This window comes from Phocoena sinus, chromosome 5 (assembly GCF_008692025.1).
Source record: "Phocoena sinus isolate mPhoSin1 chromosome 5, mPhoSin1.pri, whole genome shotgun sequence".
Lineage (NCBI taxonomy): Eukaryota > Metazoa > Chordata > Mammalia > Artiodactyla > Phocoenidae > Phocoena > Phocoena sinus.
In genome coordinates, this window is record NC_045767.1 from 32,308,806 (window position 1) to 32,329,756 (window position 20,951).

General features: G+C 38.5%; 1 protein-coding gene across 1 annotated transcript in view; it reads left to right on the top strand.

Moving 5' to 3' along the window:
• PAPSS1 (3'-phosphoadenosine 5'-phosphosulfate synthase 1) overlaps positions 1-20,951 on the top strand; it is a 109,859-nt gene that overhangs the window by 39,704 nt on the left and 49,204 nt on the right. Inside the window, 2 exon segments of the mRNA XM_032632852.1 lie at positions 16,378-16,491; positions 18,928-19,039. Of these exon segments, the coding sequence (XP_032488743.1) occupies positions 16,378-16,491; positions 18,928-19,039 (226 nt within the window).

Consider the following 20,951-nt stretch of genomic DNA (forward strand, 5'->3'; position numbering starts at 1 on the left):
CCTGTGATAACTTGATGACATCTTATGGTTGAATTTTAGGGAGGTGAAGGTTCCAGGACATAACGACCTTTGTCTCGTTCCTGAACATATGGAAACGTAAAGAGGTTTGATGTTATCCAGAACGCAGGCCCACTGGGTGTGTGATTCTCTGAGTTTAGTTTAATCTCAGTTTTTAGAAGTTATTTTTCTTCCCTTCTCTGCTCCTTTCTCCATACTTCCCCTTTTCCAGTGGAGGGTCACAGTTCATTTAGCTGAAGAGGATGTGGCCTTCATGTGGGAGTCAGTAGTTCCTTTCTCCCCAGTCATGGGGTTCCTGCCTTTGCTGTTCAGTGCTGCACAGGAACTCCTGATATGGTGGTACACAGTCGGCGTTGTATCATTGCTCCTTATCCTGTCCTAACTGTGGCTTGTGATTTCTGAACCCACTCTTGACTTTTAAAATCCTATTACCATAAAACTCTTTCATCTAGTATTTCTCACTGGATATACTAGGCATACAACTTTTAAATAAAAATTACCTATATCTGAATATACTATGAATGTTTAGCCTTTGAATTTTTCCATATTATAAAATGTTTACCAGATGATTAGTCTGGGACTTGCTTTCCTAATTTATTTCCCTTACATAAGCATTTTAGCTGAATAAATAGAAACAAAATGAGTTGCTAACTGCCCTGCTCTGATGTTTTTCTTCATATATGTTGATGTACTCTCTGCACGTCAATGAGACCTAATCCCAGAAGGTTTCGTACTTCATCTTTCTGCTCTTCTTCATTTTCCTGTTGGATAACCAACTTCTGAGCTCTTGAGCTAGTCCTATTGCTCTGCTTCTGGCTTCCCTCTCATCCCTTCATTATTCATTCTTTCATTATCCATCATCAATCCGATATCTGTTAAAAGCCCGCTACTGTAGTTAGTCACATTCTAGGGCACTGGCACTACAGAGCTTAACCAGCTGTGTTTCTGTCCTTGAGGAATTTACATTGTAGGTGATAGAAATTAGAGTATATAACTCCTAGAAAGTGTCCTAGAAACCATAGTTTCAATGTATACATAGCATACTGGGAGGCACAGAGGACTGAGTTTGGAAGGGCTTTGTATCAGATCTTTCTCATCTGTTTGTTCATTTTTAAAAGGTTTTTTGGGGGAGGGCGTAGGATACATTTTAAAAAATTTTATTGAAGTACAGTTGATTTACAATGTTGTGTTTAATTTCTGCTGTACAGCAAAGTGACTCAGTTATACATATATATATTCTTTTTCATATTCTTTTCCATTATGGTTTATCACAGGATATTAAATATAGTTCCCTGTGCTATACAATGGGACCTTGTTATTAATCCATCTTACATATAATAGTTTGCATTTGCTAATCCCAAGCTCCCAGTCCTTCCCTCCCCCCACCCCCCTCCCCCTTGGCAACCACAAGTCTGTTCTCTATATCTGTAAATCTGTTTTTGTTTCGTAGATATGTTCATTTATAAGTGATGTAAGGTGATATTTATCTCTTTCGGACTTAACTTTGCTTAGTATGATAATCTTTAGGTCCATCCATGTTGCTGCAAATGGCGTTATTTCGTTCCTTTTTATGGCTGAGTAGTTCCATTGTATGTATATACCATATCTTGTTTATCCATTCATCTGTCGATGGATATTTAGGTTGTTTCCATGTCTTGGCTATTGCAGACAGTGGTGCTGTGAACATTGGGCTGCATATATCTTTTTGCATTATAGTTTTGTCTGGGTGTATGCCCAGGAGTGGGATTGCTGGATCATATGGCAACTCTATTTTTAGTTTTTGGAGGAACCTCTATACTATTGTCTATAGTGGTTGCACCAGTTTACATTCCCGCCAACAGCATAAGAGGGTTTCTTTTCCTCCACACCCTCTCCAGCGTTTTATTATTTGTAGACTTTTTAATAAAGGGCATTCCAACTGGTGTGAGATGGTACCTCACTGTAGTTTTGATTTGTATTTTTCTCGTAATTAGTGATGATGAACATCTTTTCATGTGTTTGTTGGGCATAGAGTTCTGGGTTGACAGGTGTTTTTCTTTTAGTACTTTAAAGATGTTGTTCCATGGTCCTCTTGTTTGCATTGTTTCTGATGAAAGTCTGATGTGATTCTTTTCTTTTTTCCCCCCTCTTTATAATGTTTCTTTTTTTTTCTGCCTAAATTCAACATTTGCTCTTAATCTTTTTGGTTTTCAGCAGTTTTAGTATGAACTTTATAGGTCTTTCAATATATTTAGATCGATTTCTTTCAGTTCAGAGTTCTTTTACTTTCTTGGGTTGGTAGTTTATTCTTTTATTGGTTTTTGAAAACTCTTGACCATTATGTCTTCAAATATTTCTTTTGTCCTATTCTCTCTCCTCCTTCTGGGACTCCAGTTACGCATATGTTAGACAATATAATATTTTCCCACAGCCTAAAGATGCTCTGTTCTTTCACCCTTTTTTGTCTTAACTTTTCAGCTTTATTAATTTCTATTCACTTATTTTCAAGGTTACTGATTCCTTAGCTGTATCCAATATATTGATTTGCCCATAGGAAGAATTTTTAAACTCTGATAATTAAAAAATTCTATCATCATTTGGCTTTTTTGTTTTTAGTATAGTGTACACCTCTCTGTTGAAATCCTTTATCTTTTTAGGCATGCAGTCCGCTTTTGCACTAGATCTTTTAACATAGTAATTTTAATTATTTTAAAGTCCTGCCTGAGATGGTTCTAACCTCTGGGTCATTTCTGGATCTTGCTGTATTTCTTAACAGTGGGTGTTTTTTCTTGCTCTTTTTGATGTGTCCTAATTTTTTATTGAATGCTGGGTGTTGTGTCTGGAAGAACAGTAGAGATTGAGGTAAGTGGTATTTATGCTTTGGGCATTTATGCTTCTTCTGTCACACTGTCAGTGTAGCGAGTTGAGTTAGTTTAATAAGTAGTTCAGCTGGGTTAGGGTTTCCTTATTCTATAGTTATTCTTCATGCAGCACCCGCTTCACATTTCTCCAGGGGTGAGCTGTTTTCCTTGTGCTTAGTGTGGGATCTGGCCTGCTAGAGGGTTTTCCCCAGTGTTTCTGCTCTGTCCTCAGCTTTTAGCATTCCCTATGTGCCTGTACCGCAGAAGGGGTCCCCCTCCAGGCTCTTGCTCCTCTCTCAGAGCAGTAAACTACTGTTGCTTATTACTTAGTGCCAAGCTCACGATGGGGGAGCAGTGGTGGTTTTCAGTTCTGCTGGTCCAGATTCAGCCTTAAGCAGGACCTGTGCTTCTGGATCTTGGAGTGGGTCTTTCTCAGTGTTGCGTCCCCTCCCTGCATGGTAGGCAGCCTCTCTCTGAACCTGGGAGGTCTTGGAGGGTGAGTTTTCTGCTCCTCACGTGCAGATCCCTGGTTTGTATCGGTTCAGGATCCTGCGCCAAGAGAGTTTCTTCCACCTCCTTTCGGCAGACCATACTTGCTTCTACCCCTCCCCCAAAACAGCAGACCCTGGGAGGCTAGGGCTCGGGTGGGGAGCGGTTTCCTGCCCTCCCCCATCAGCCTAAGGCTTTTGTCTTGGATGAGAGAGTGCTGCAGGGAGTGGGCAGAGCTTTGTGCTGTGCGCCACCGAGGGAGCACGCTCTGGTCTCCAGACCTGCTCTTCACGTTCCTTCTTTTTTTTTTTTTTCTTCTTTCTTCACGTTCCTTCTGCATACCTCCTGTAGGCCTGCTTGTGAGTGAGCTCAGAGCTCCTCACGTCTGGGTTCCCAGGGATACTCACCTGTCACACTAGTCCACACTCAGCCTTGAAGAATTTTCAAAACATTAAAGCTGTTTTCTTCTTCCTGCTTTTCTTGCAGCCATCTCTTCCTCCCAGGCTTTACTAAAGGGAGATAATTCATGTGTTTTGACTTTTCTTGGTGGGACTTGTCACTCTTTGGAAGCAACTCATGTTACTGCTTTAGGACCTCAGCTCTGTGATGGGCTCAAGAAAGTTTGATTTTATAGATGAGCTGGCCATTCTGCTTGTTAGGTGGTGGTCTATTGTGTAATCTCTGTTTCGTTTTCAGTGAATTGTCTATCCTTACTCTACTTTTACTCTGTTGGGGTTGTTTATAGTTTTCTTATAAATTTGTATGAAATCAATAAATATTAATTCTATGCCATTTTCATTGAAACTATGTTTTCAGTATTTTTCCTTTATATTTAGATTGTAGTTTTGCTTGCATTTTTTATATGTTGAACCTATCTTTTTTTTTAACTTGAGATTTGTCATATCAATGTTAGAAAGTTATACTTAGTTCTATTTTCTTTTTTATTTTTCTATTTTTGGCCACACCATGTGGCTTGCAGGATCTTAGTTCCCTGACCAGGGATCAAACCCTGGCCCATGGCAGTGAAAGTGCAGAGTCCCAACCACTGGACTGCCAGGGAATTCCCGATAGTTCTATTTTCTGTTAGTTTGGATTGTCTGTTTTTTATATCTAATTACTGATTCTTAAGTGTTTTACAAAACTTCAGAAAAATACACATAGATATTCTCATAAAATTTTAGGGGGCTCATGAATCTCAGAAGCCATTTTATGGGCTATAGATAATTCCAGATAGTTCAGACACTTAAGGGATTATTAAACTTAGAGTGTGATGGCTACCCTCCTTCCATTCTTTCTTTCCTTCAATTCCTGAATACTTCTTTGGGGCCCTACTCAGAGTTGTGTCCTTTGAGTTTGACACTTTTACCTAATAGAGGCTTTTTTTCTTCCTTCCTTCCTTCCTTCCTTCCTTCCTTCCTTCCTCCCTCCCTCCCTCCCTCCCTCCCTCCCTCCCTCCCTCCCTTCCTCCCTTCCTTCCTTCCTTCCTTCCTGTTTTTCAAGAAAAATTTATCTTGAGAAAATTTGGCAATTCTTCTGCAAATTTAAAAATATTACAGAGCGTTCTTGTATATCCTTCACCCAGCTTCCTCTTAGGTTAATAACTTACATGATCATAGACCATTTCTCAAAACTGAGAAATTAAGCTTGGTACTTTGTACTAAAGCACAAACTTATTTGGATTTCACAAGCTTTTCCACTATTATCCTTTCCTATTCTTGGATTCAATCCAAGATCCCTCACTGTATTTAGACTTAAATTATTTTTAACCATGATTCCGTAAAATGAAAATGCAGGCTCATGTGGTGTCTGTTATGCACAGGACTTTGCCTTTTTTCCCCCCGTAACAGTGAAAAATTGAGTGTTGACTGCCACTGTACAATTGGTCACCCCACCTCCAGTCCTGTCTGCCTTTTATTCCATTTTATATTGTTGGCAGAATCATCTTTCTAAAGTGTAGTCTAATCCTTTCCTTTTTTTACTCTAAAATATATATTGATTTTTTTCCCATTGTTTATAGAATTAAGGTAATTTGTGTTCAAGCTTCTCCATAGTTTGGTTTCAAGCTGCTTTTTTAAAAATTATTGTCCTTATGCATTTCACCACAGTGTTTACTTCTTTTCTTTTTTTGATGCCATGGCTTGCCTTAGTCTCTGGTCTCTGTGGCCTTAATGCCTTGCTCCCAATTTGTTTGTTCCTAATTAATGGTTATACCTATTATTCTTCCTTTTATACAGATATTAGTCTATATTATTCTTGCTAGACAATCTGATAATTGGACAGTTTCATTCAAGGTTTTGAAAAAGAGGGATAGATAAACTAACATCTAGTGACTACTTACTGTAAGGGACATGTATGTGGGGCTTTGTGTCTTTTAAAATATTTGCTTTGATTGTTAGAATCTCAGGGGAAGTGGTCTTTTGTCCTACTTTAGCTTCTAACCACCTCACCCTTGAATTACTTTGGTGGTTTCCTACTTGGTCTTTGCAGAGTACTTTGTGTATGTTGTCTAGTTTTATTCACAGAGTAAGCCTATGAAGTATTTCAGAGATATTAACTGACTTGTTCATGAACTTACTGGATTCCATACCTAGGATTCCAGGTACATGAATTCCTAGAATTCATTTTCATATGCCTCTGGCTTTTACTTTCAAGAGTGTTCTTATTACAACTCAAGTACAATATAATTAAATTTATGGCCAGAAAGGTATTCTGGTTATGTTAGTTTAAGACAGGGAAATTTTCTTTTGAAAATTACTCATTTTTATTCTAAAGCTGGGTGGTGACAAAAGAATAAATGTAAATGCCTCCTTAATGCAATTGCTTTTTTGGGAACCACGCTCTTTTGGCGAAAAGATTTCAGTTATATGCTTTCCTAAGTAAATGACTTCACTTCCCATTGAAAGTATGTATTTCTGTTTGTACTGGTTGATCCTGTGAGTTAATTTAACAAATACCTAGTGCCATACATGCTAGGCACTGTTGTAAACCACTGTGGATGTGGCAGTGAATTAGACAGTACAGATTCCTGCCTCATGGACCTTAATTTTTGGTCCTTACTACCATTATTTATAAACTACAATGACTATATAAATTCTTTTTTTTCTTTTATAACATGATGTAGAATTGAAGAGTACAATTGAAGGAAGAAATATGCACACGTACCCAACTACTTCTGTTCTGGCATATTCTCCTTTGATTTTCTCACAAAGTTGAATCTCAGATGAACATTAGGATACATGGGGAAGCCGGTGCATACCTGACGTTCAGCTCAGAGTTTATGGTCAGTTGGTGATACAAGGAGTTTCTTTGCCTGCTGCACCCTTATCGCAAGGTGACTTAGTGTAATGTGCTTTTCCTAACAAGCTCCTTCTCCCTGGTGGTCCAGGGGTAGCCAGTGCAATTCAACTTCATTGTCATCACAAAGACATTAAAAAAATATTTTATTTATTTGTTTATTTATTTTGGTTGTGCCAGGTCTTAGTTGTGGCAGGCAGGCTCCTTTAGTTGCGGCTCGTAGGCTCCTTAGTTGCGGCATGTGAACTCTTGGTTGTGGCATGCATGGGGTATCTAGTTCCCTGAGCAGGGATCGAACCCGGTCCCCCTGCATTGGGAGCTTGGAGTCCTAACCACTGCACCACCAGGGAAGTTCCACAAAGATAATCTGTTAGGTTTTCCAGGGGTGGGTTATGTGAGCTCACATGGTAGAGCTAATATCACAAATACAGATTGCGGGTGGAGGGGATGAAGATGTCGAATGCAATGGTGTTTTCAGGGAATAGTAACTAAATCTCCATAGCTTTCTAGTGTGTGCTTTGAGTGGGGGTGTGAAGATTAGAGGTTCTTCATTGACTAGCATTATGTCTAAGAATATAATTGTGAGTGCTGGCAGGGAATGGCACAGGTAGAGATGGAAGAGCAGAACTCTTAGCATGTGCAAAGCCTTTGGTAGTCCCTTCAGTAGCATTATTGCATTTAATTTTTGTTAAAACTCTGAGAAGTAGTTATAATTTTCCTCATTTTACTGATGAGGAAACAGATTCAGGGAGGTCAAGTTGTTTGTCTCAGGATAGTTCAGGTGTTTGACAAGTGCTGCCTCCTCTGGTGGTAAGTGGAATTTTTTCTGTCTGATGCTCCGTATTACTTTGGAGAGACTCTTCTGAAATGAATTCTACCAGGTATTGTTTCTTTAACATTCTTTACTGTCGAGAAAAAAATTAATCCATCTAAGAAAGAAATGGAAAACTTTATTCGAGTCAGATAGAGTATTTTAACCCAGGAACAGGCCCTCAGCAAGCTCTGAGGACTGTTCTGCCCTTAAAGGTCAAAGCACAGTTATATAGGTTTTTGAGACAGAGGGCTGTACATTAAATGGCGTAGATAGTTTTCACAATCCAGATCTGTGAGTACAAAGTGGGGGTCATTGTGGCCTCTTAAAGATCATGAAGGAATGTTATCTTCTTTTTTAAATTAATTAATATATTTATTTTTGGCTGCATTGGGTCTTCGTTGCTGCGCGTGGGCTTTCTCTAGTTGCGGCGAGTGGGGGCTACTCTTCGTTGTGATGCACAGGCTTCTCATTGTGGTGGCTTTTCTTGTTGTGGAGCACAGGCTATAGGTGCGCGGGCTTCAGTAGTTGTGGCTCACGGGCTCTAGAGCGCAGGCTCAGTAGTTGTGGCACATGGGCTTAGTTGCTCCGTGGCATGTGGGATCTTCCCAGACCAGGGCTCGAACCCGTGTCCCCTGCATTGGCAGGCGGATTCTTAACCACTGCGCCAACCAGGGAAGTCCCCAAGAAGGAATATTATCTTTTAAGGAGTTGTCTTGTTGGTGCTAGGAGAACATTGCTCTTTATGATTGAACATGAATTTCTGCCAGTGGGGAAGGTTAGGCCAATGCATAATGCAGATACACAATGCACAGTAGAGGGGAGAGAGGTCAAAGGGCAGTGAAAAATTTTCATGTTTAAATTTTCCTTGATTTGCCTTAGAATATGAAATTTTATCATTATTAAGATATGGAATTGATTTTCACTGTCCAACAAAAAAATTTTTTTTTTTTTTTTTTTTGCGGTACGCGGGCCTGTCACTGCTGTGGCCTCTCCCGTTGCGGAGCACAGGCTCCGGACACGCAGGCTCAGCGGCTATGGCTCACGGGCCCAGCCGCTCCGCGGCATGTGGGATCTTCCCGGACCGGAGCACGAACCCGTGTCCCCTGCATCGGCAGGCGGACTCTCAACCACTGCACCACCAGGGAAGCCCAGGAAAAAATATTTTTAGTGTGGTCTACAGTGGGTATTTTAGGATGATGGGTATTTTGTTTCTGTCATCTCTGGATTGTCATATTTCTCTTTTGATCTGGCTTACGTAGTATAATTGGTATAGGCAGTGTGGTCATTTAAATAAATACTTAATTTCTCAGTATTTGGTCAGAGCATCTTTATTTTCTCAGTATGCTTCAGTTGGCACATTTTTATCCAAGAAGATAGAAGACACTGGAAAATACTGAGGGTTTTTTATTTAAGTTTTTTCCTAACCCTTGAATGGTCACTAGATGGCCTGCTGGTATTGCATTTTAACTTGGCGGGTTATGACATAAAGAAGTAGGCTTCTTGCTGATAGTTTTAATCTAAAGTGATATTTTAAATACTGTTTTAAAATCTACTAGGAACTCTAGATTTAGTAGTGCTATAAATTATTTAAGGGTTTGTCTTCTTATGAAATGGTGGTTTAGTGCTCTAAATGGGTTTTATACTGCATGTAAAACCAGACTTTGCAGCTCAGTTTTAAAGTGATGCCAGTATGTCGTTGGTGTTCGTGCTTTGCAGACATGTAGCTTAGATAATAGAAATTTAATAGTTTCATAAAAAGATGATTGAGCTCTAGTGTTCAAATCTGTTGAGATTTGGCTCAAGAAAAAGTTCAGAAAATACTTATAGGAAAAATTTTAAATGTGAAGTCACTGTCTTTATTAACTTATTCACAGTTCTTTAGGAAGATTAAAAAGAGAAGGCGAGAACTACTATTTTCAGGTAGTGAATGTTGTTTGTTCTGCCGGCCAGTTTCCAGGAAAAAAACAATTTTCTCTTTGAACAAAGATATGGATACAACATATGTTAGGTCTTAGATTGTATTTAGTCAGTCAAGCAAAGAAAAAAAGAAAAAGTTTTGAGTATCCATGTTACATTTTAAAATTGAATTTTAAAATATTTCTAGACCTACCTCATTAATGGTAGCATGTGAATTGTTTACTGACCCCCTACTCAGGAGAACTCCTAGGAGCACTCCCTGTTTCCTCTCTACCCTTAAATACTTGGCGACTATGGAGCTCTTAAAACTGGAAGTAAGGGGTTAGGTACATGAACACTTGTTCCTGACCTGGCTTGTGATCTATTTTTGTTTTAAAGGAAATTTCCTGAAATGAAGGGTTTCATTTGTACAGGTTTCAGAAGAACACATTATTTTCTAACGGCTGACTGTGTCTCTGGGAATCCAGATGAATCCCAACTAAAATGGGTAGCTCGTGTGGCAGGGACTTCATGTTCTGTTGTCCAGATCTCTTGTCTCACTTTGAGGTGGTTTTGACTCTTTTAGATATTCAGTAGTGGGTTTGGAAACGAAAACTATTTGTCAGTAGAATGTGCTAGGAACTGGCTGTGTCTGCATTTTGAAACCTTTTTGTCTTCCTGATAGTTGTCTAGTCCACAGAGAACTCGCTTCCTCTGAGTATGTGTTCCATGTTCCTGTTGGCTCCTGCTATGTTTGTGTTAATTCCAAAAGTGCTCACTTTATTTACCTTTTTAGAAGAGAAAAACAGTAGCAACCTCTTGAACCTTTATTTTGCCATTGGTTAGATATCAGAAGAATTTTATATCTAAGTTGTGAGGTTAAAATTCAGTTTAAAATAATTGCAGGGTGTGAATTTTGAAAAGGGAAGAATTTTGTGACATGCTTGTAATGGAAACAGTTTTATACTTAAATTTTTTTTTTTTTTTTTGCGGTACGCGGACCTCTCACTGTTGTGGCCTCTCTCGTTGCGGAGCACAGGCTTCAAACGCGCAGGCTCAGCGGCCATGGCTCACGGGCCCAGCCGCTCCACAGCATGTGGGATCTTCCCGGACCGGGGCACGAACCCGTGTGCCCTGCCTCGGCAGGCGGACTCTCAACCACTGCGCCACCAGGGAAGCCTTTTAAATAATTTTAATAAAATTTTAATTATAAATGTTAAACAATAAAATTTTATGTAATTTAAAATTATTTTCTCGAACGACTTCCCTCCATTTTGAAAAGAAAGTGATTATAGGGGAATTCCCTGGCGGTCCAGTTGTTTGGACTCCACACTTCCACTGCAGGGGGCACGGGTTTGAACCCTGGTTGGGGAACAGAGATCCTGCAAGCCATGTGGCATGGCCAAAAAAAATTAAAAAAAAAAAGAAAGTGATTACAGCCTGTAAGTTCATGCATACAAAGCAGCACATTACTAACATGCGTTACTAAAGCTGTGGCATTATTAGTGTACAGAGCATAAAAAAATAATTTGGTTGGATTTATAATATAGATACCACTCTTTCATGTTCAAACTAGTTCTCTTAGATTTGCTCACAAACTGTTTGTAATCTGTTTTTTAACTTAGGGTGTGGTTGGAAAGAAATAGACACGATGTATAGAAAGAAACATTTGTTGGTTCTCAGTTCTTACTCTGAACAGAGTCTCTTCAGAGGGAGCAGATTCACATACCTGAGTGTACACTCCAGTGTCGTGGCGTTCTACGGAAGGGGGGATTCCAGGGTGGAGGCAAGGCGGAGACGCACCCTGCCTTGTGCTGGGAGCATTACAGTGGGCGGTGTGCACTGCTGCTATTCATTAGTATTTGTGAGCTGACTCTAGTGATGATGGCTTAGGAAACCAGCTAAAAATGCCCTGTTGCGTCCAACAGAGATGAAAAGATTTAGTCTGTTGGATGCGCTCCTCTGACCCTCCAAGATTGTTGACAGCTATTAGTGGTAAATGGGAGGTGGGGGAGAGTAGTCAACACCCATCACAAAAAAGGCATCTCATCCTTACAAAATAATATACGCTTCAGAGATGGCAAAGAATGTTTTACGTAGAGTTGTTTGTATCAGTGAAATTCTTCTCTTCCCTGGAGTTCCTGTGTCATTTATTCCCAGACTGTGATTCTTTTTTTTTTTTTTTTTTTTTTTTTTATGCGTTACGCGGGCCTCTCACTGGTGTGGCCTCTCCCGTTGCGGAGGACAGGCTCCGGACGCGCAGGCTCAGCGGCCATGGCTCACGGGCCCAGCCGCTCCGCGGCATGTGGGATCTTCCCAGACCGGGGCACGAACCCGTGTCCCCTGCATCGGCAGGCGGACTCTCAACCACTGCGCCACCAGGGAAGCCCTCAGACTGTGATTCTGGTTTTCAAAGTTCTAAGGGGTCTCAAGTGGTGGAAGTGGAGGTTTTCAATTTATTCACAGTGATGGAGTTTGAGAAAGTTGGTTGAACATCGTTCACTCGTTATTAATAGAAATGTTTAGATGTAACTGAAATGTTGAATATCTTTACTTTTGTCTAGGACACAGAAAGATCACACACTGACCAGAAACCCTGGGAACTGTAAATGTTTAATAAAATCATGAAAGTAAACTAAGAACAATTTATGTGGCAAAATGTTTCATAACTTAGTTTTATGGGAAAAACAGTAAAGGTTTTTCTTTTAATTTTTTTTTAAAATTTGTTTTCTTATTTGGAGGAGAATAGTATTGGGACCTGAGTTGGAATCCCAGTTCCAACACTTATCAATTAACTGTACGACCTTGGAAAAAATAACCTGATTTCTCTGGCTTCAATTCTCTCATCTGTGAGATGGGAAATAAAAATAGTACCTGTCTCAGAATTGTACTGAGGATTCTATTAATAAATGTAGAGTGCTTAGGACAGTTCCTGGCATGTAGCAAGCACACTGTAACTATTATTTATTGAGTATTTATTTGTGTGGTAAGCACGTTGGAACACAGTACAACAGGGATTTGGGGCACGTTATTAACGTCTCCTGAGCCTTAATTTCCTCATCTGTAAAAGGAGGATAGCAATAGCTTCTTCTATTTTCATAGGTAGGATTGCATGAAAATTAAATGAATTAATTCACGTGAAGCCCTTAGAACTTTGTTGGTATTGTTGTTAGCATCCAGTAAATGTGAGCCCCGCAGTTTACATACTTTAAGTCATTTGTCACAGCAGCCCTGTAACTACACACACACACACACACACACTTTTTGGTGGCAGTGTTGTTAAACAGCTGAGACGGAGACAAGGTGAGAAATGTTAGATAACCTGCTCAAGGTTGCACTGTTAGAATCTGAACAGGTCTTAAGTACAAAAATCAGAAATAACTGACCTATAGACCTGTGTTGCGTTCTTGTAGCTCTTTTTGGTTTTGAAAATGTTGTGTGTCTAATGTTTTGTGATTAATGCAGATATTTAATTTCAAGTGTGTTTTGTGAAACTACCATGCTCTTTCTCACAAAAGCCCTAATGAATGCCTGACTTTTTGTGTAATTTAATTTAGCATTTGTTCCTAGTGTGGAGGACTTAAATTCTTTATTTTACAAAAATGTGTGTTCCTCAAGGTACCTTTCAGAGCTTTACATGTCCAAGAAGCTAATTGAACATATAGGGAGTGTGTGCAGTTCCCTTAATGCACATCATACTGTTCTGGGAAAAGCTGATTCTGAATTTTTGTTTTCTGGTTGATGGAGTAATAGCCTTTGTAAAATATGCTGAAACTACCAGTTGCCGTGTAATGCCCATGGGTGAAAAACGCTTGGAGGGGAATATACAGCAATGACAATAATAGCCATATATAGGGTGATGGGTTTTTCTCCTTTCCACATTCTCTTTATTGCTGTTTTATAATTTAAAATAAATGTATTAAAAATAATTCCTGGAGTTAGAAGGTACAGAATGGACTACCTTAAGCTATTTCTCTCGCTAGATTTAAAAGAGTCTTTACAAGGTTGTATGGTATTTACATCTACAAAGAGAAAATTGAGGCAGCCAGTGGAAGCTGTCTCTCTTCTTCATCATTATTCTTTGATGCCCTCACGTCGTGTTTACCGTTAGTAAATACAATAAATAGCGTCTGCTATGGGTACCTACTGCAGGCTTAATTGCAGAAGGCGGTCTGGAAGGTTTATGAAGTGCCCTGTGCTGTGCGGAGTTTGTGCTTAACACACACTTTCTACTTTCCCATGAGTACTGGGATGCTCAAAGGACAAAGGGCCTCCAGAGACCTAGCTGAACGTGGTGTGGTAGTAAGCAGTGCTTCTTTATTTATGTCTTTTAATTTTATTCTTTTTTCCTTCATGTTTACTCTTCTTATTCATTCTTGGGTTTTTCATGAAAAAGATCAGAGGCCTTGAATTTACTGGTAGGAGGCGCTTGATTTTGGTACATGATTTAGCCAGTGCTCTTCCATCTCTGAGGGAACAGAATATCAGAAAAATGTAGTAGAATAATTCTTTCTAGATTCTCAGAACCCATACGGACTGCTTGAGTGGTAGCACTCAGGCTTTCGTGAGATCGTCTAGCGTTGAGACACATATCTGACTTTGCTTTTTTCCACTACTGAAGATATTAATGAAAGTCCGAATGTAAGTTGAAGTTTCTTCCCAAACATTTTCTTTCTAAAAGTAGTAGGTATTGTCCTTAAACACCTGGTTCTTCCATTAATATTCATTTTGAATTACTTTTTCTGTTGTTATGCCTTTTTTAAAATGGGTTTTATTTTTTAGAGCAGTTTCAGGTTCACAGCAGAACTTGAGTGGAAAGTATAGAGAATGAACTCCCATGGCTCCCCTCCCTGCCACACACAGCTTATCCTGCTACCAGTATCCCTCACCAGAGTGGTACCTTTGTTATAATTGAAGAACCTACATTGACACATTGTTATCATCCATGGTTCATAGTTTACATTAGCATTGAACCTTCTATGGGTTTTGACAAATGTGTAATGACATTTATACACCATTGTAGTATCATAGAGAATAGTTGCACTGTCCTAGAAAATCCCCTGTGTTCTTCCTATTCGTCCCTTCTCCCCTCCCCTGTAACCCTGGGTAACCACTGATGTTTTTACTGTCTCCATAGTTTTGCCTTTTCAGAATGTCACATAGTTGAAATCATACAATATGTAGCCTTTTCAAAAGGGCTTCTTTTACTTAGTAGTCTGCATTTAAGTTTTCTCCATGTCTTTTCATGGCTTGATAGCTCATTTCTTCTTAGTGCTGAATAATTAATATTCCATTGTCTGGATGTACCACAGTTTATCCATTCATCTACTAAAGGACTTCTTGGTTGTTTTCAAGTTTTGGCAATTATGAGTAAGGCTGCTATAAACATCTGTGTGCAGGTGGATGTAAGTTTTCACCTCATTTGGATAAATACCAAGGGGCATGATGGCTGGATTATTTGGTGAGAGTATGTTTAGCTTTGTGAGAAATCACCAGATCGTCTTCTAAAGCAGCTGTACCATTTTGCATTCACACCACCAGTGAATGAGAGTTCCTGTTGCTCCGCATCCTTGTCAGCATTCGATGTGGTCAGTGTTTTGGATTTTGGTCATTCTAATAAGTATATTCTAATAGTGGTATCTCATTGTTGTTTTAAATTGCATTTCCTTGATGATATATGATGTAGAGTATCGTTTCATATACTTATTTGTCATCTGTATATCTTTTTTGTGAGTTGTCTGTTCAGGTCTCTGTCCCATTTTCTAATAGGATTCTTTTCTTACTGTTGAGTTTTAAGAGTTCTTTGTATATTTTGGGTAACAGTCCTTTTTCAGATATGCCTTTTCCAGATATTTTGTCTCAGTCTGTGGCTTGTCTTCTCATTCTCTTGAGAATTAATTTATTTTGCATAAGAAATTATTGCTTGGATACATATGGAAAACCCTTAATCAGTGCCAGTTTTGTATGCTTATAGAGATTACTTGATTGATTTGACTGGAAAGTTTTAAAGTAATTAAACACATTTGGTAGGATTTCCCAGGTGGTCCAGTGGTTAAGACTCTGCCCTTCATATGTATAGCTGCTTCACTTTGTTATAAAGCAGAAACTAACACACCATTGTAAAGCAATTATACTCCAATAAAGATGTCAAAAAAAAGAAGAAAAAAAAAAAAGACTCTGCTCTTCCACTGCAGGGGGCGCCGCTTTGATTCCTGGTCAGGGAACTAAGATCCTGCATGCTGTGCAGTGTGGCCAAAAAAGAAAAAAAAAGGAAAACCCCAAAAAACACATTTACTAATTATTCCTAGGTATATGACAAGTGTGAATAGGCCTTGTAAAGATCACTGGATGAGCAGTGTATAAGAGCAGTATATAAGTTTGTGGTAATTACAGACAGATACTTGTGGGACAAATGAGATAGAGCACTGTCCCAATGTGATATAAATGAATACTAGGAAGCTTGGTTAAAATTTCCGGACTACATTTCGTAAGACATCAGAGAGTACTGTTTCTCAAACTGCAGTGGTGGGAGTAGAGCTGACGTGCTCTGGAATACTGTGTTACATGACTAAGAAGGTGGCTTTAGTGACAGTGGTGGCAAAGATGCATGTGGAAGCTGGAATGAAATGGTTTTATAATATGTTACAGAAAATAATGATTATGTTTAGAGTGCGTTTTTTGTCTGTTTCTTTGTTTCCAAATTATTTTTATCATTACCCCTTACTTGAGGTTACCTCTTCTTTGCCGTTGCATGATCTTGACTTATATGGCATATTCCAGGAATTTCTGTCTCACTAGATAGTGGGAGATTATGATTAATGAAGTCTTGCGTGTGGGATGTTACCTGCTTGCAAGTAGACCAGCTGTCACTAGGAAAATTGATTGGGAGGTACAGCGTTAGATCCCTGTCTTATACTTCGTTTTTTAAGTCTCATTTTGAAATGTTAATTTTCTTCATTAAGATACCCTTTGGGGAAAGCTAAATTGTTGAATCAAACATTTAACTGTACTTTTGTGGATGTATAGGATATTGTACCTGTGGATGCCTCTTACGAAGTGAAAGAACTGTATGTGCCAGAAAATAAACTTCATTTGGCAAAAACAGATGCAGAAACATTACCAGCATTGAAAATTAATAAAGTGAGTGCTTTGTTCCTTTTCCTACTGAGTGATTTAACCTTATGTATAGTGGTTAGTCTATAGAATTTGTGATTTTATTTTTGTGTTTGAGGGTGTGGGTGATAGTGGTAGTTGTGTATATCACAATTCCCGAGGGATGGGAAATATGTTTCATTTGTAAAACCATATTTCCAAATTACCATGGCTTTGATTTCATTTTAGTCATAACATTTATTTATTATGAAATATCAAAGAACAAAGATTATGTAAGATTTTTAGGCTTATCAGAAGGAATGGGTTCTAAAAGGTTAAAAACTTTTAATAATTAAATAATTAAAATGAACATTTTTTCCCTTTAAACATGTTTTCTAATCCCTTGTCAAAACCCTGACTTTCCCTTTCTTATATCGTGAAGAATAATTCTGTTGTGTATGTTAGCTCTAATAATAGCATTAGGTGTTTTTTCCCAATAAAAAAACTGCTTAGTTAAACTAGATATGGACAATGGTGACCTATAATTTATCACTTCAAATCTTAGAGAATTTTAAATTGTGTCATTCAGATATACTTTAAAAATGGAGAGATTTAGGAATAAGAATGTGGACCGGGACTAGAATTTCCCAGCCTTTCTTTTTAATATAGTTTAAATCCCGGACACCCAGGGAGGTGCCAAATGTGCAAGTAAGGAGAAAGAAAAATAACCTCCCAAGCCTTCTGAGGTCGGAGGAAGACTCTTCAAAGACTTACATTCCTGATAGGAGTTACGTTATCTAGGTGATTTGTGTGATTGGGCTTTCTGACCAGAGGCTAAGACATGCTGCAGGGGAGCAGAGAGAGGGAGAGTTGGAGAGCAGAGACACTCAAAGCTGACTTTGCAAAGGCACAATAGATTTTGTCACTGACAGACTGTGCATCAAATGAACGAACACCACACACACCCCACACACATTGGGCAGGGAGGAGGGAAGGGGAGAGAGAGAGAGAACGACACTGAGAATGAATGCATATGAATCCAGGTCAGTTAGACTCAATAAACCCAGAAAAACAGCTGCCTTTTCTAAATGTGATCTTTTTTTCAATACGGTAGTTTGTTCTTTGCACAGCAGTATGCAAAGTAATTAATTAAAAAAATTAGGTTACATCATATAATGTATACTAGGCTGCCATAACAAATACCATACCCTGGATGGCTTAAACAACAGAAATTAATTTTCCCATAGTTCAGTAAGTTAGAAAGTCCAAGATCCAGGAGCTGGCTGATTTGTTTCCTGGCGAGGCTCCCTTGCTGACTTGCTGTCAGACGCCTTCTCACCTTATCTTCACAGGGTGTCCGTGGGAGCTCTGGTGTCTCTTTCTCTTATGAGGGCACCAGACCTATTGGGTTGGGACCCACCCTTTAGACCTCATTTATTCTTTATCACCTCTTCAGGGCCCTATCTTCAAATACATTCACATTGGGGGTTAGTTAGGGCTTCAACATATTTTCAGGGGGACATAAACATTCAGTCCATAATAGATACCATCTAGAATTAGATTCCAATAGAGAAGAGTAGTGGCCATTGTCAAAGGTTTAGGAAAAATTAGTAAGAGGAGAACTTGAAAGTGAAACAATTTGGTGCACAAATATAATTTTTTCCTGTGAATTGAAGGAGGGGAGTGCTTTATTTGATTTTTCAGTGGAACATGCCAACCTAATACTTTGGGTATACATGGTAAGTCACATCATAACGCACACCTCTTGGCCAGGTGCTTTATCTTTTCTCATATGAGAATCAGTGCTCCGTGTATGTATGTATGTATGTATGTGTATATATATATATATTTATATATATATACACACACACACACACACACACACACACACACACTTAAAAAATGAGCATATCCAACTTGCGTTAGTTCATCAATTCTTTAATATTCTGCTGGGATCTACTAGAAATCTTAAAGTTCAAGAAATAATATAGTGTTTGTAAAATGAAGGGTATTCTGTCATTGGTGAGGGATTTTTTTTTTGGTAAATATTTTATCTAAAGTTTGTTTTAGTTCAGGACAGTGGTTGTCAGAGTGTAGTTTCCAGACCATCATTGTTAGCATTTTCTGGGCACCTGTTAAAAATACAAATCCTTGTGCCACAGCAAACTAGCTAAATCAGAAACTGGGGGGGTGGAGCAGTCTTCATTTAACAAGCCTTCCAGAGGTTTCTTAATACATATTAAAGTTTGAGGACCGCTGGTTTAGGAGATGCTCTTCTTATGGGAAGCCTAATGTTATTCAGATTTATTAAGAAAAATACATACTTTCCTAGTGACCTTATTGTTTATTAGATTTGTAAAATCTATAAACATTCTTGAGAAGTTCGTTTCCATTGCTTTCAAAATTAAACTCCAAAAAGCCATTAATGCTTTTGTTCATAAGTACATGAAATAAAGCATTTTTCTTTACTATCTCGTTTACTAGGTGGATATGCAGTGGGTGCAGGTGTTGGCAGAAGGTTGGGCAACCCCGCTGAATGGCTTTATGAGAGAGAGGGAGTACTTGCAGTGTCTTCATTTCGATTGTCTTCTGGATGGTAAGACATTGTAAAATGTTCAAGTACGTTGAGTATGGAAAAGAAAGCATACAGTTGCAGGGATTCGTCACTATTTATAGAGAGTACTGGTAACATCTTAACGGAGATAGCACTTAAAGGCTAAATTATATCAGTACTGAATATTTTAAATGTATCATGAGATCTTTCCATTTTTACTTTTCTTGATCGTGACTTATTGCAGGGGGAGAAGGACAATCTGTGGATTAAGGCTGAAAATGGATTTAAAAAACAAATACAGTTTCCCTATGCCATATCTACCTGATCACAGTAAAAAGCCTCTCCCCAGGAAGTGTACATACTTACTAATTGTGCTGTGCTGAAGCCCATGCTTGCCTAAGCCGGGTGCTCTAACAAGGAATCAGGGAGTCCCAAGTTAAGGAGTCCTGAAATAGGTGGTTAAAAGGATGGTTCTTCCTACTCTTTTAAAACACTAAAAAAAAAAAATTTGCCAAAGAAATTGATATTTAGGGTATTGTAATTACATTCCAGCTACCTTAAACTTTGTATATTGTTGGTAAGATTAATGTACTACAATAAAGAAAATATTGCTAAATGTTAAAGAACTATGCCATATGATCCAGCAGTTCCACTTCTGGGTATTTATGTGAAGAAAACAAAAACACTAACTAGAGAAGATATATGTTCACATATGTTCATTGCAACATTATTTACAATTGCCAGGATATGGAAGCAACCTAAGTGCCCATAAATAGGAGAATGGATAAAGAAGATGTGGTGTATATATATATACATATATATATACACACACACACACACACACACACACACACACACACACACACACACACACACACACACACAATGGAATACTATGCAGCCATAAAAAACAATGAACTTTTGCCATTTGCTGCAACATGGATGGACCTGAAGGGTATTATGCTAAGTGGAATAAGTCAAACAGAGAAAGATAGATACCATATGCTTTCACTTATATGTGGAATTTAAAAAACAAAACAAAAGAACAAATGAAACAAAAACAGACTTGTAGATACAGGGAACAAACTGGTGGTTGCCCGAAGGGGGTGGGGGTAGGCTAAATAGGTGAAGGGGATTAAGAGGTGTATAAACTTCCAGTTATAAAATAAATAAGTCACAGGTATATAATATACAGCATAAGGAATAATATGGTAATAATTTTGTATGGTGACAGATGGTTACTAGACTTATCATGGTGATCATTTCTTAATATGTTTAAATGTTGAATCACTATGCTGTGGAACGAATCACTACGCATCTGAAACGAACATAATAGTGTACGTCCACGATAATACTTAACTTTTAAAAAAAAGTCATAGAACCCTGCAAAGTTGCGACCACGTTCTTCTGTGTTATAACTTCTTTTGACTGGGGAGTAAAATAGATACTAGAAAATGTAATTCCTACTCATTGTTCTCAAGAACCTTTAACATAGGAATTAAATTTTACTTCTTGATTTTCTTCCTTGGAAATAATGGTAAAGTCTTTGTGGACTGCCTCCTTAGTTATGACTTAGTCTTGGGTGTGGTGTAAATCTACCTATTAATTTTCCATTTTGAACTCCACCTTACGGTGGTAATTTTAAAACAACCAAACTGTTAACATTGATTTTGTTGACGTCTTTTGCCCAAAGAAGGCATGCCATGATTTCCCAAAAAGTGTGCTTTCTCTTTGATAACGTAAATAATATCCACATATGAATCTGAGAGTGTATTTTATTTTTCTAACTTGCGCATGACGAATAGGAAAGAAAAAAACACTTTCAGCGCTTGAAAGGTTGGGAACTGAGAATGTGCTTTTGGTCTCACTGGCAACATATTTTGGTTTAAATGGAGCCACTGATTATTTACTACTTTTGTTTCCTGACCAGTGATAGCTGGCATCAGTTCCATTC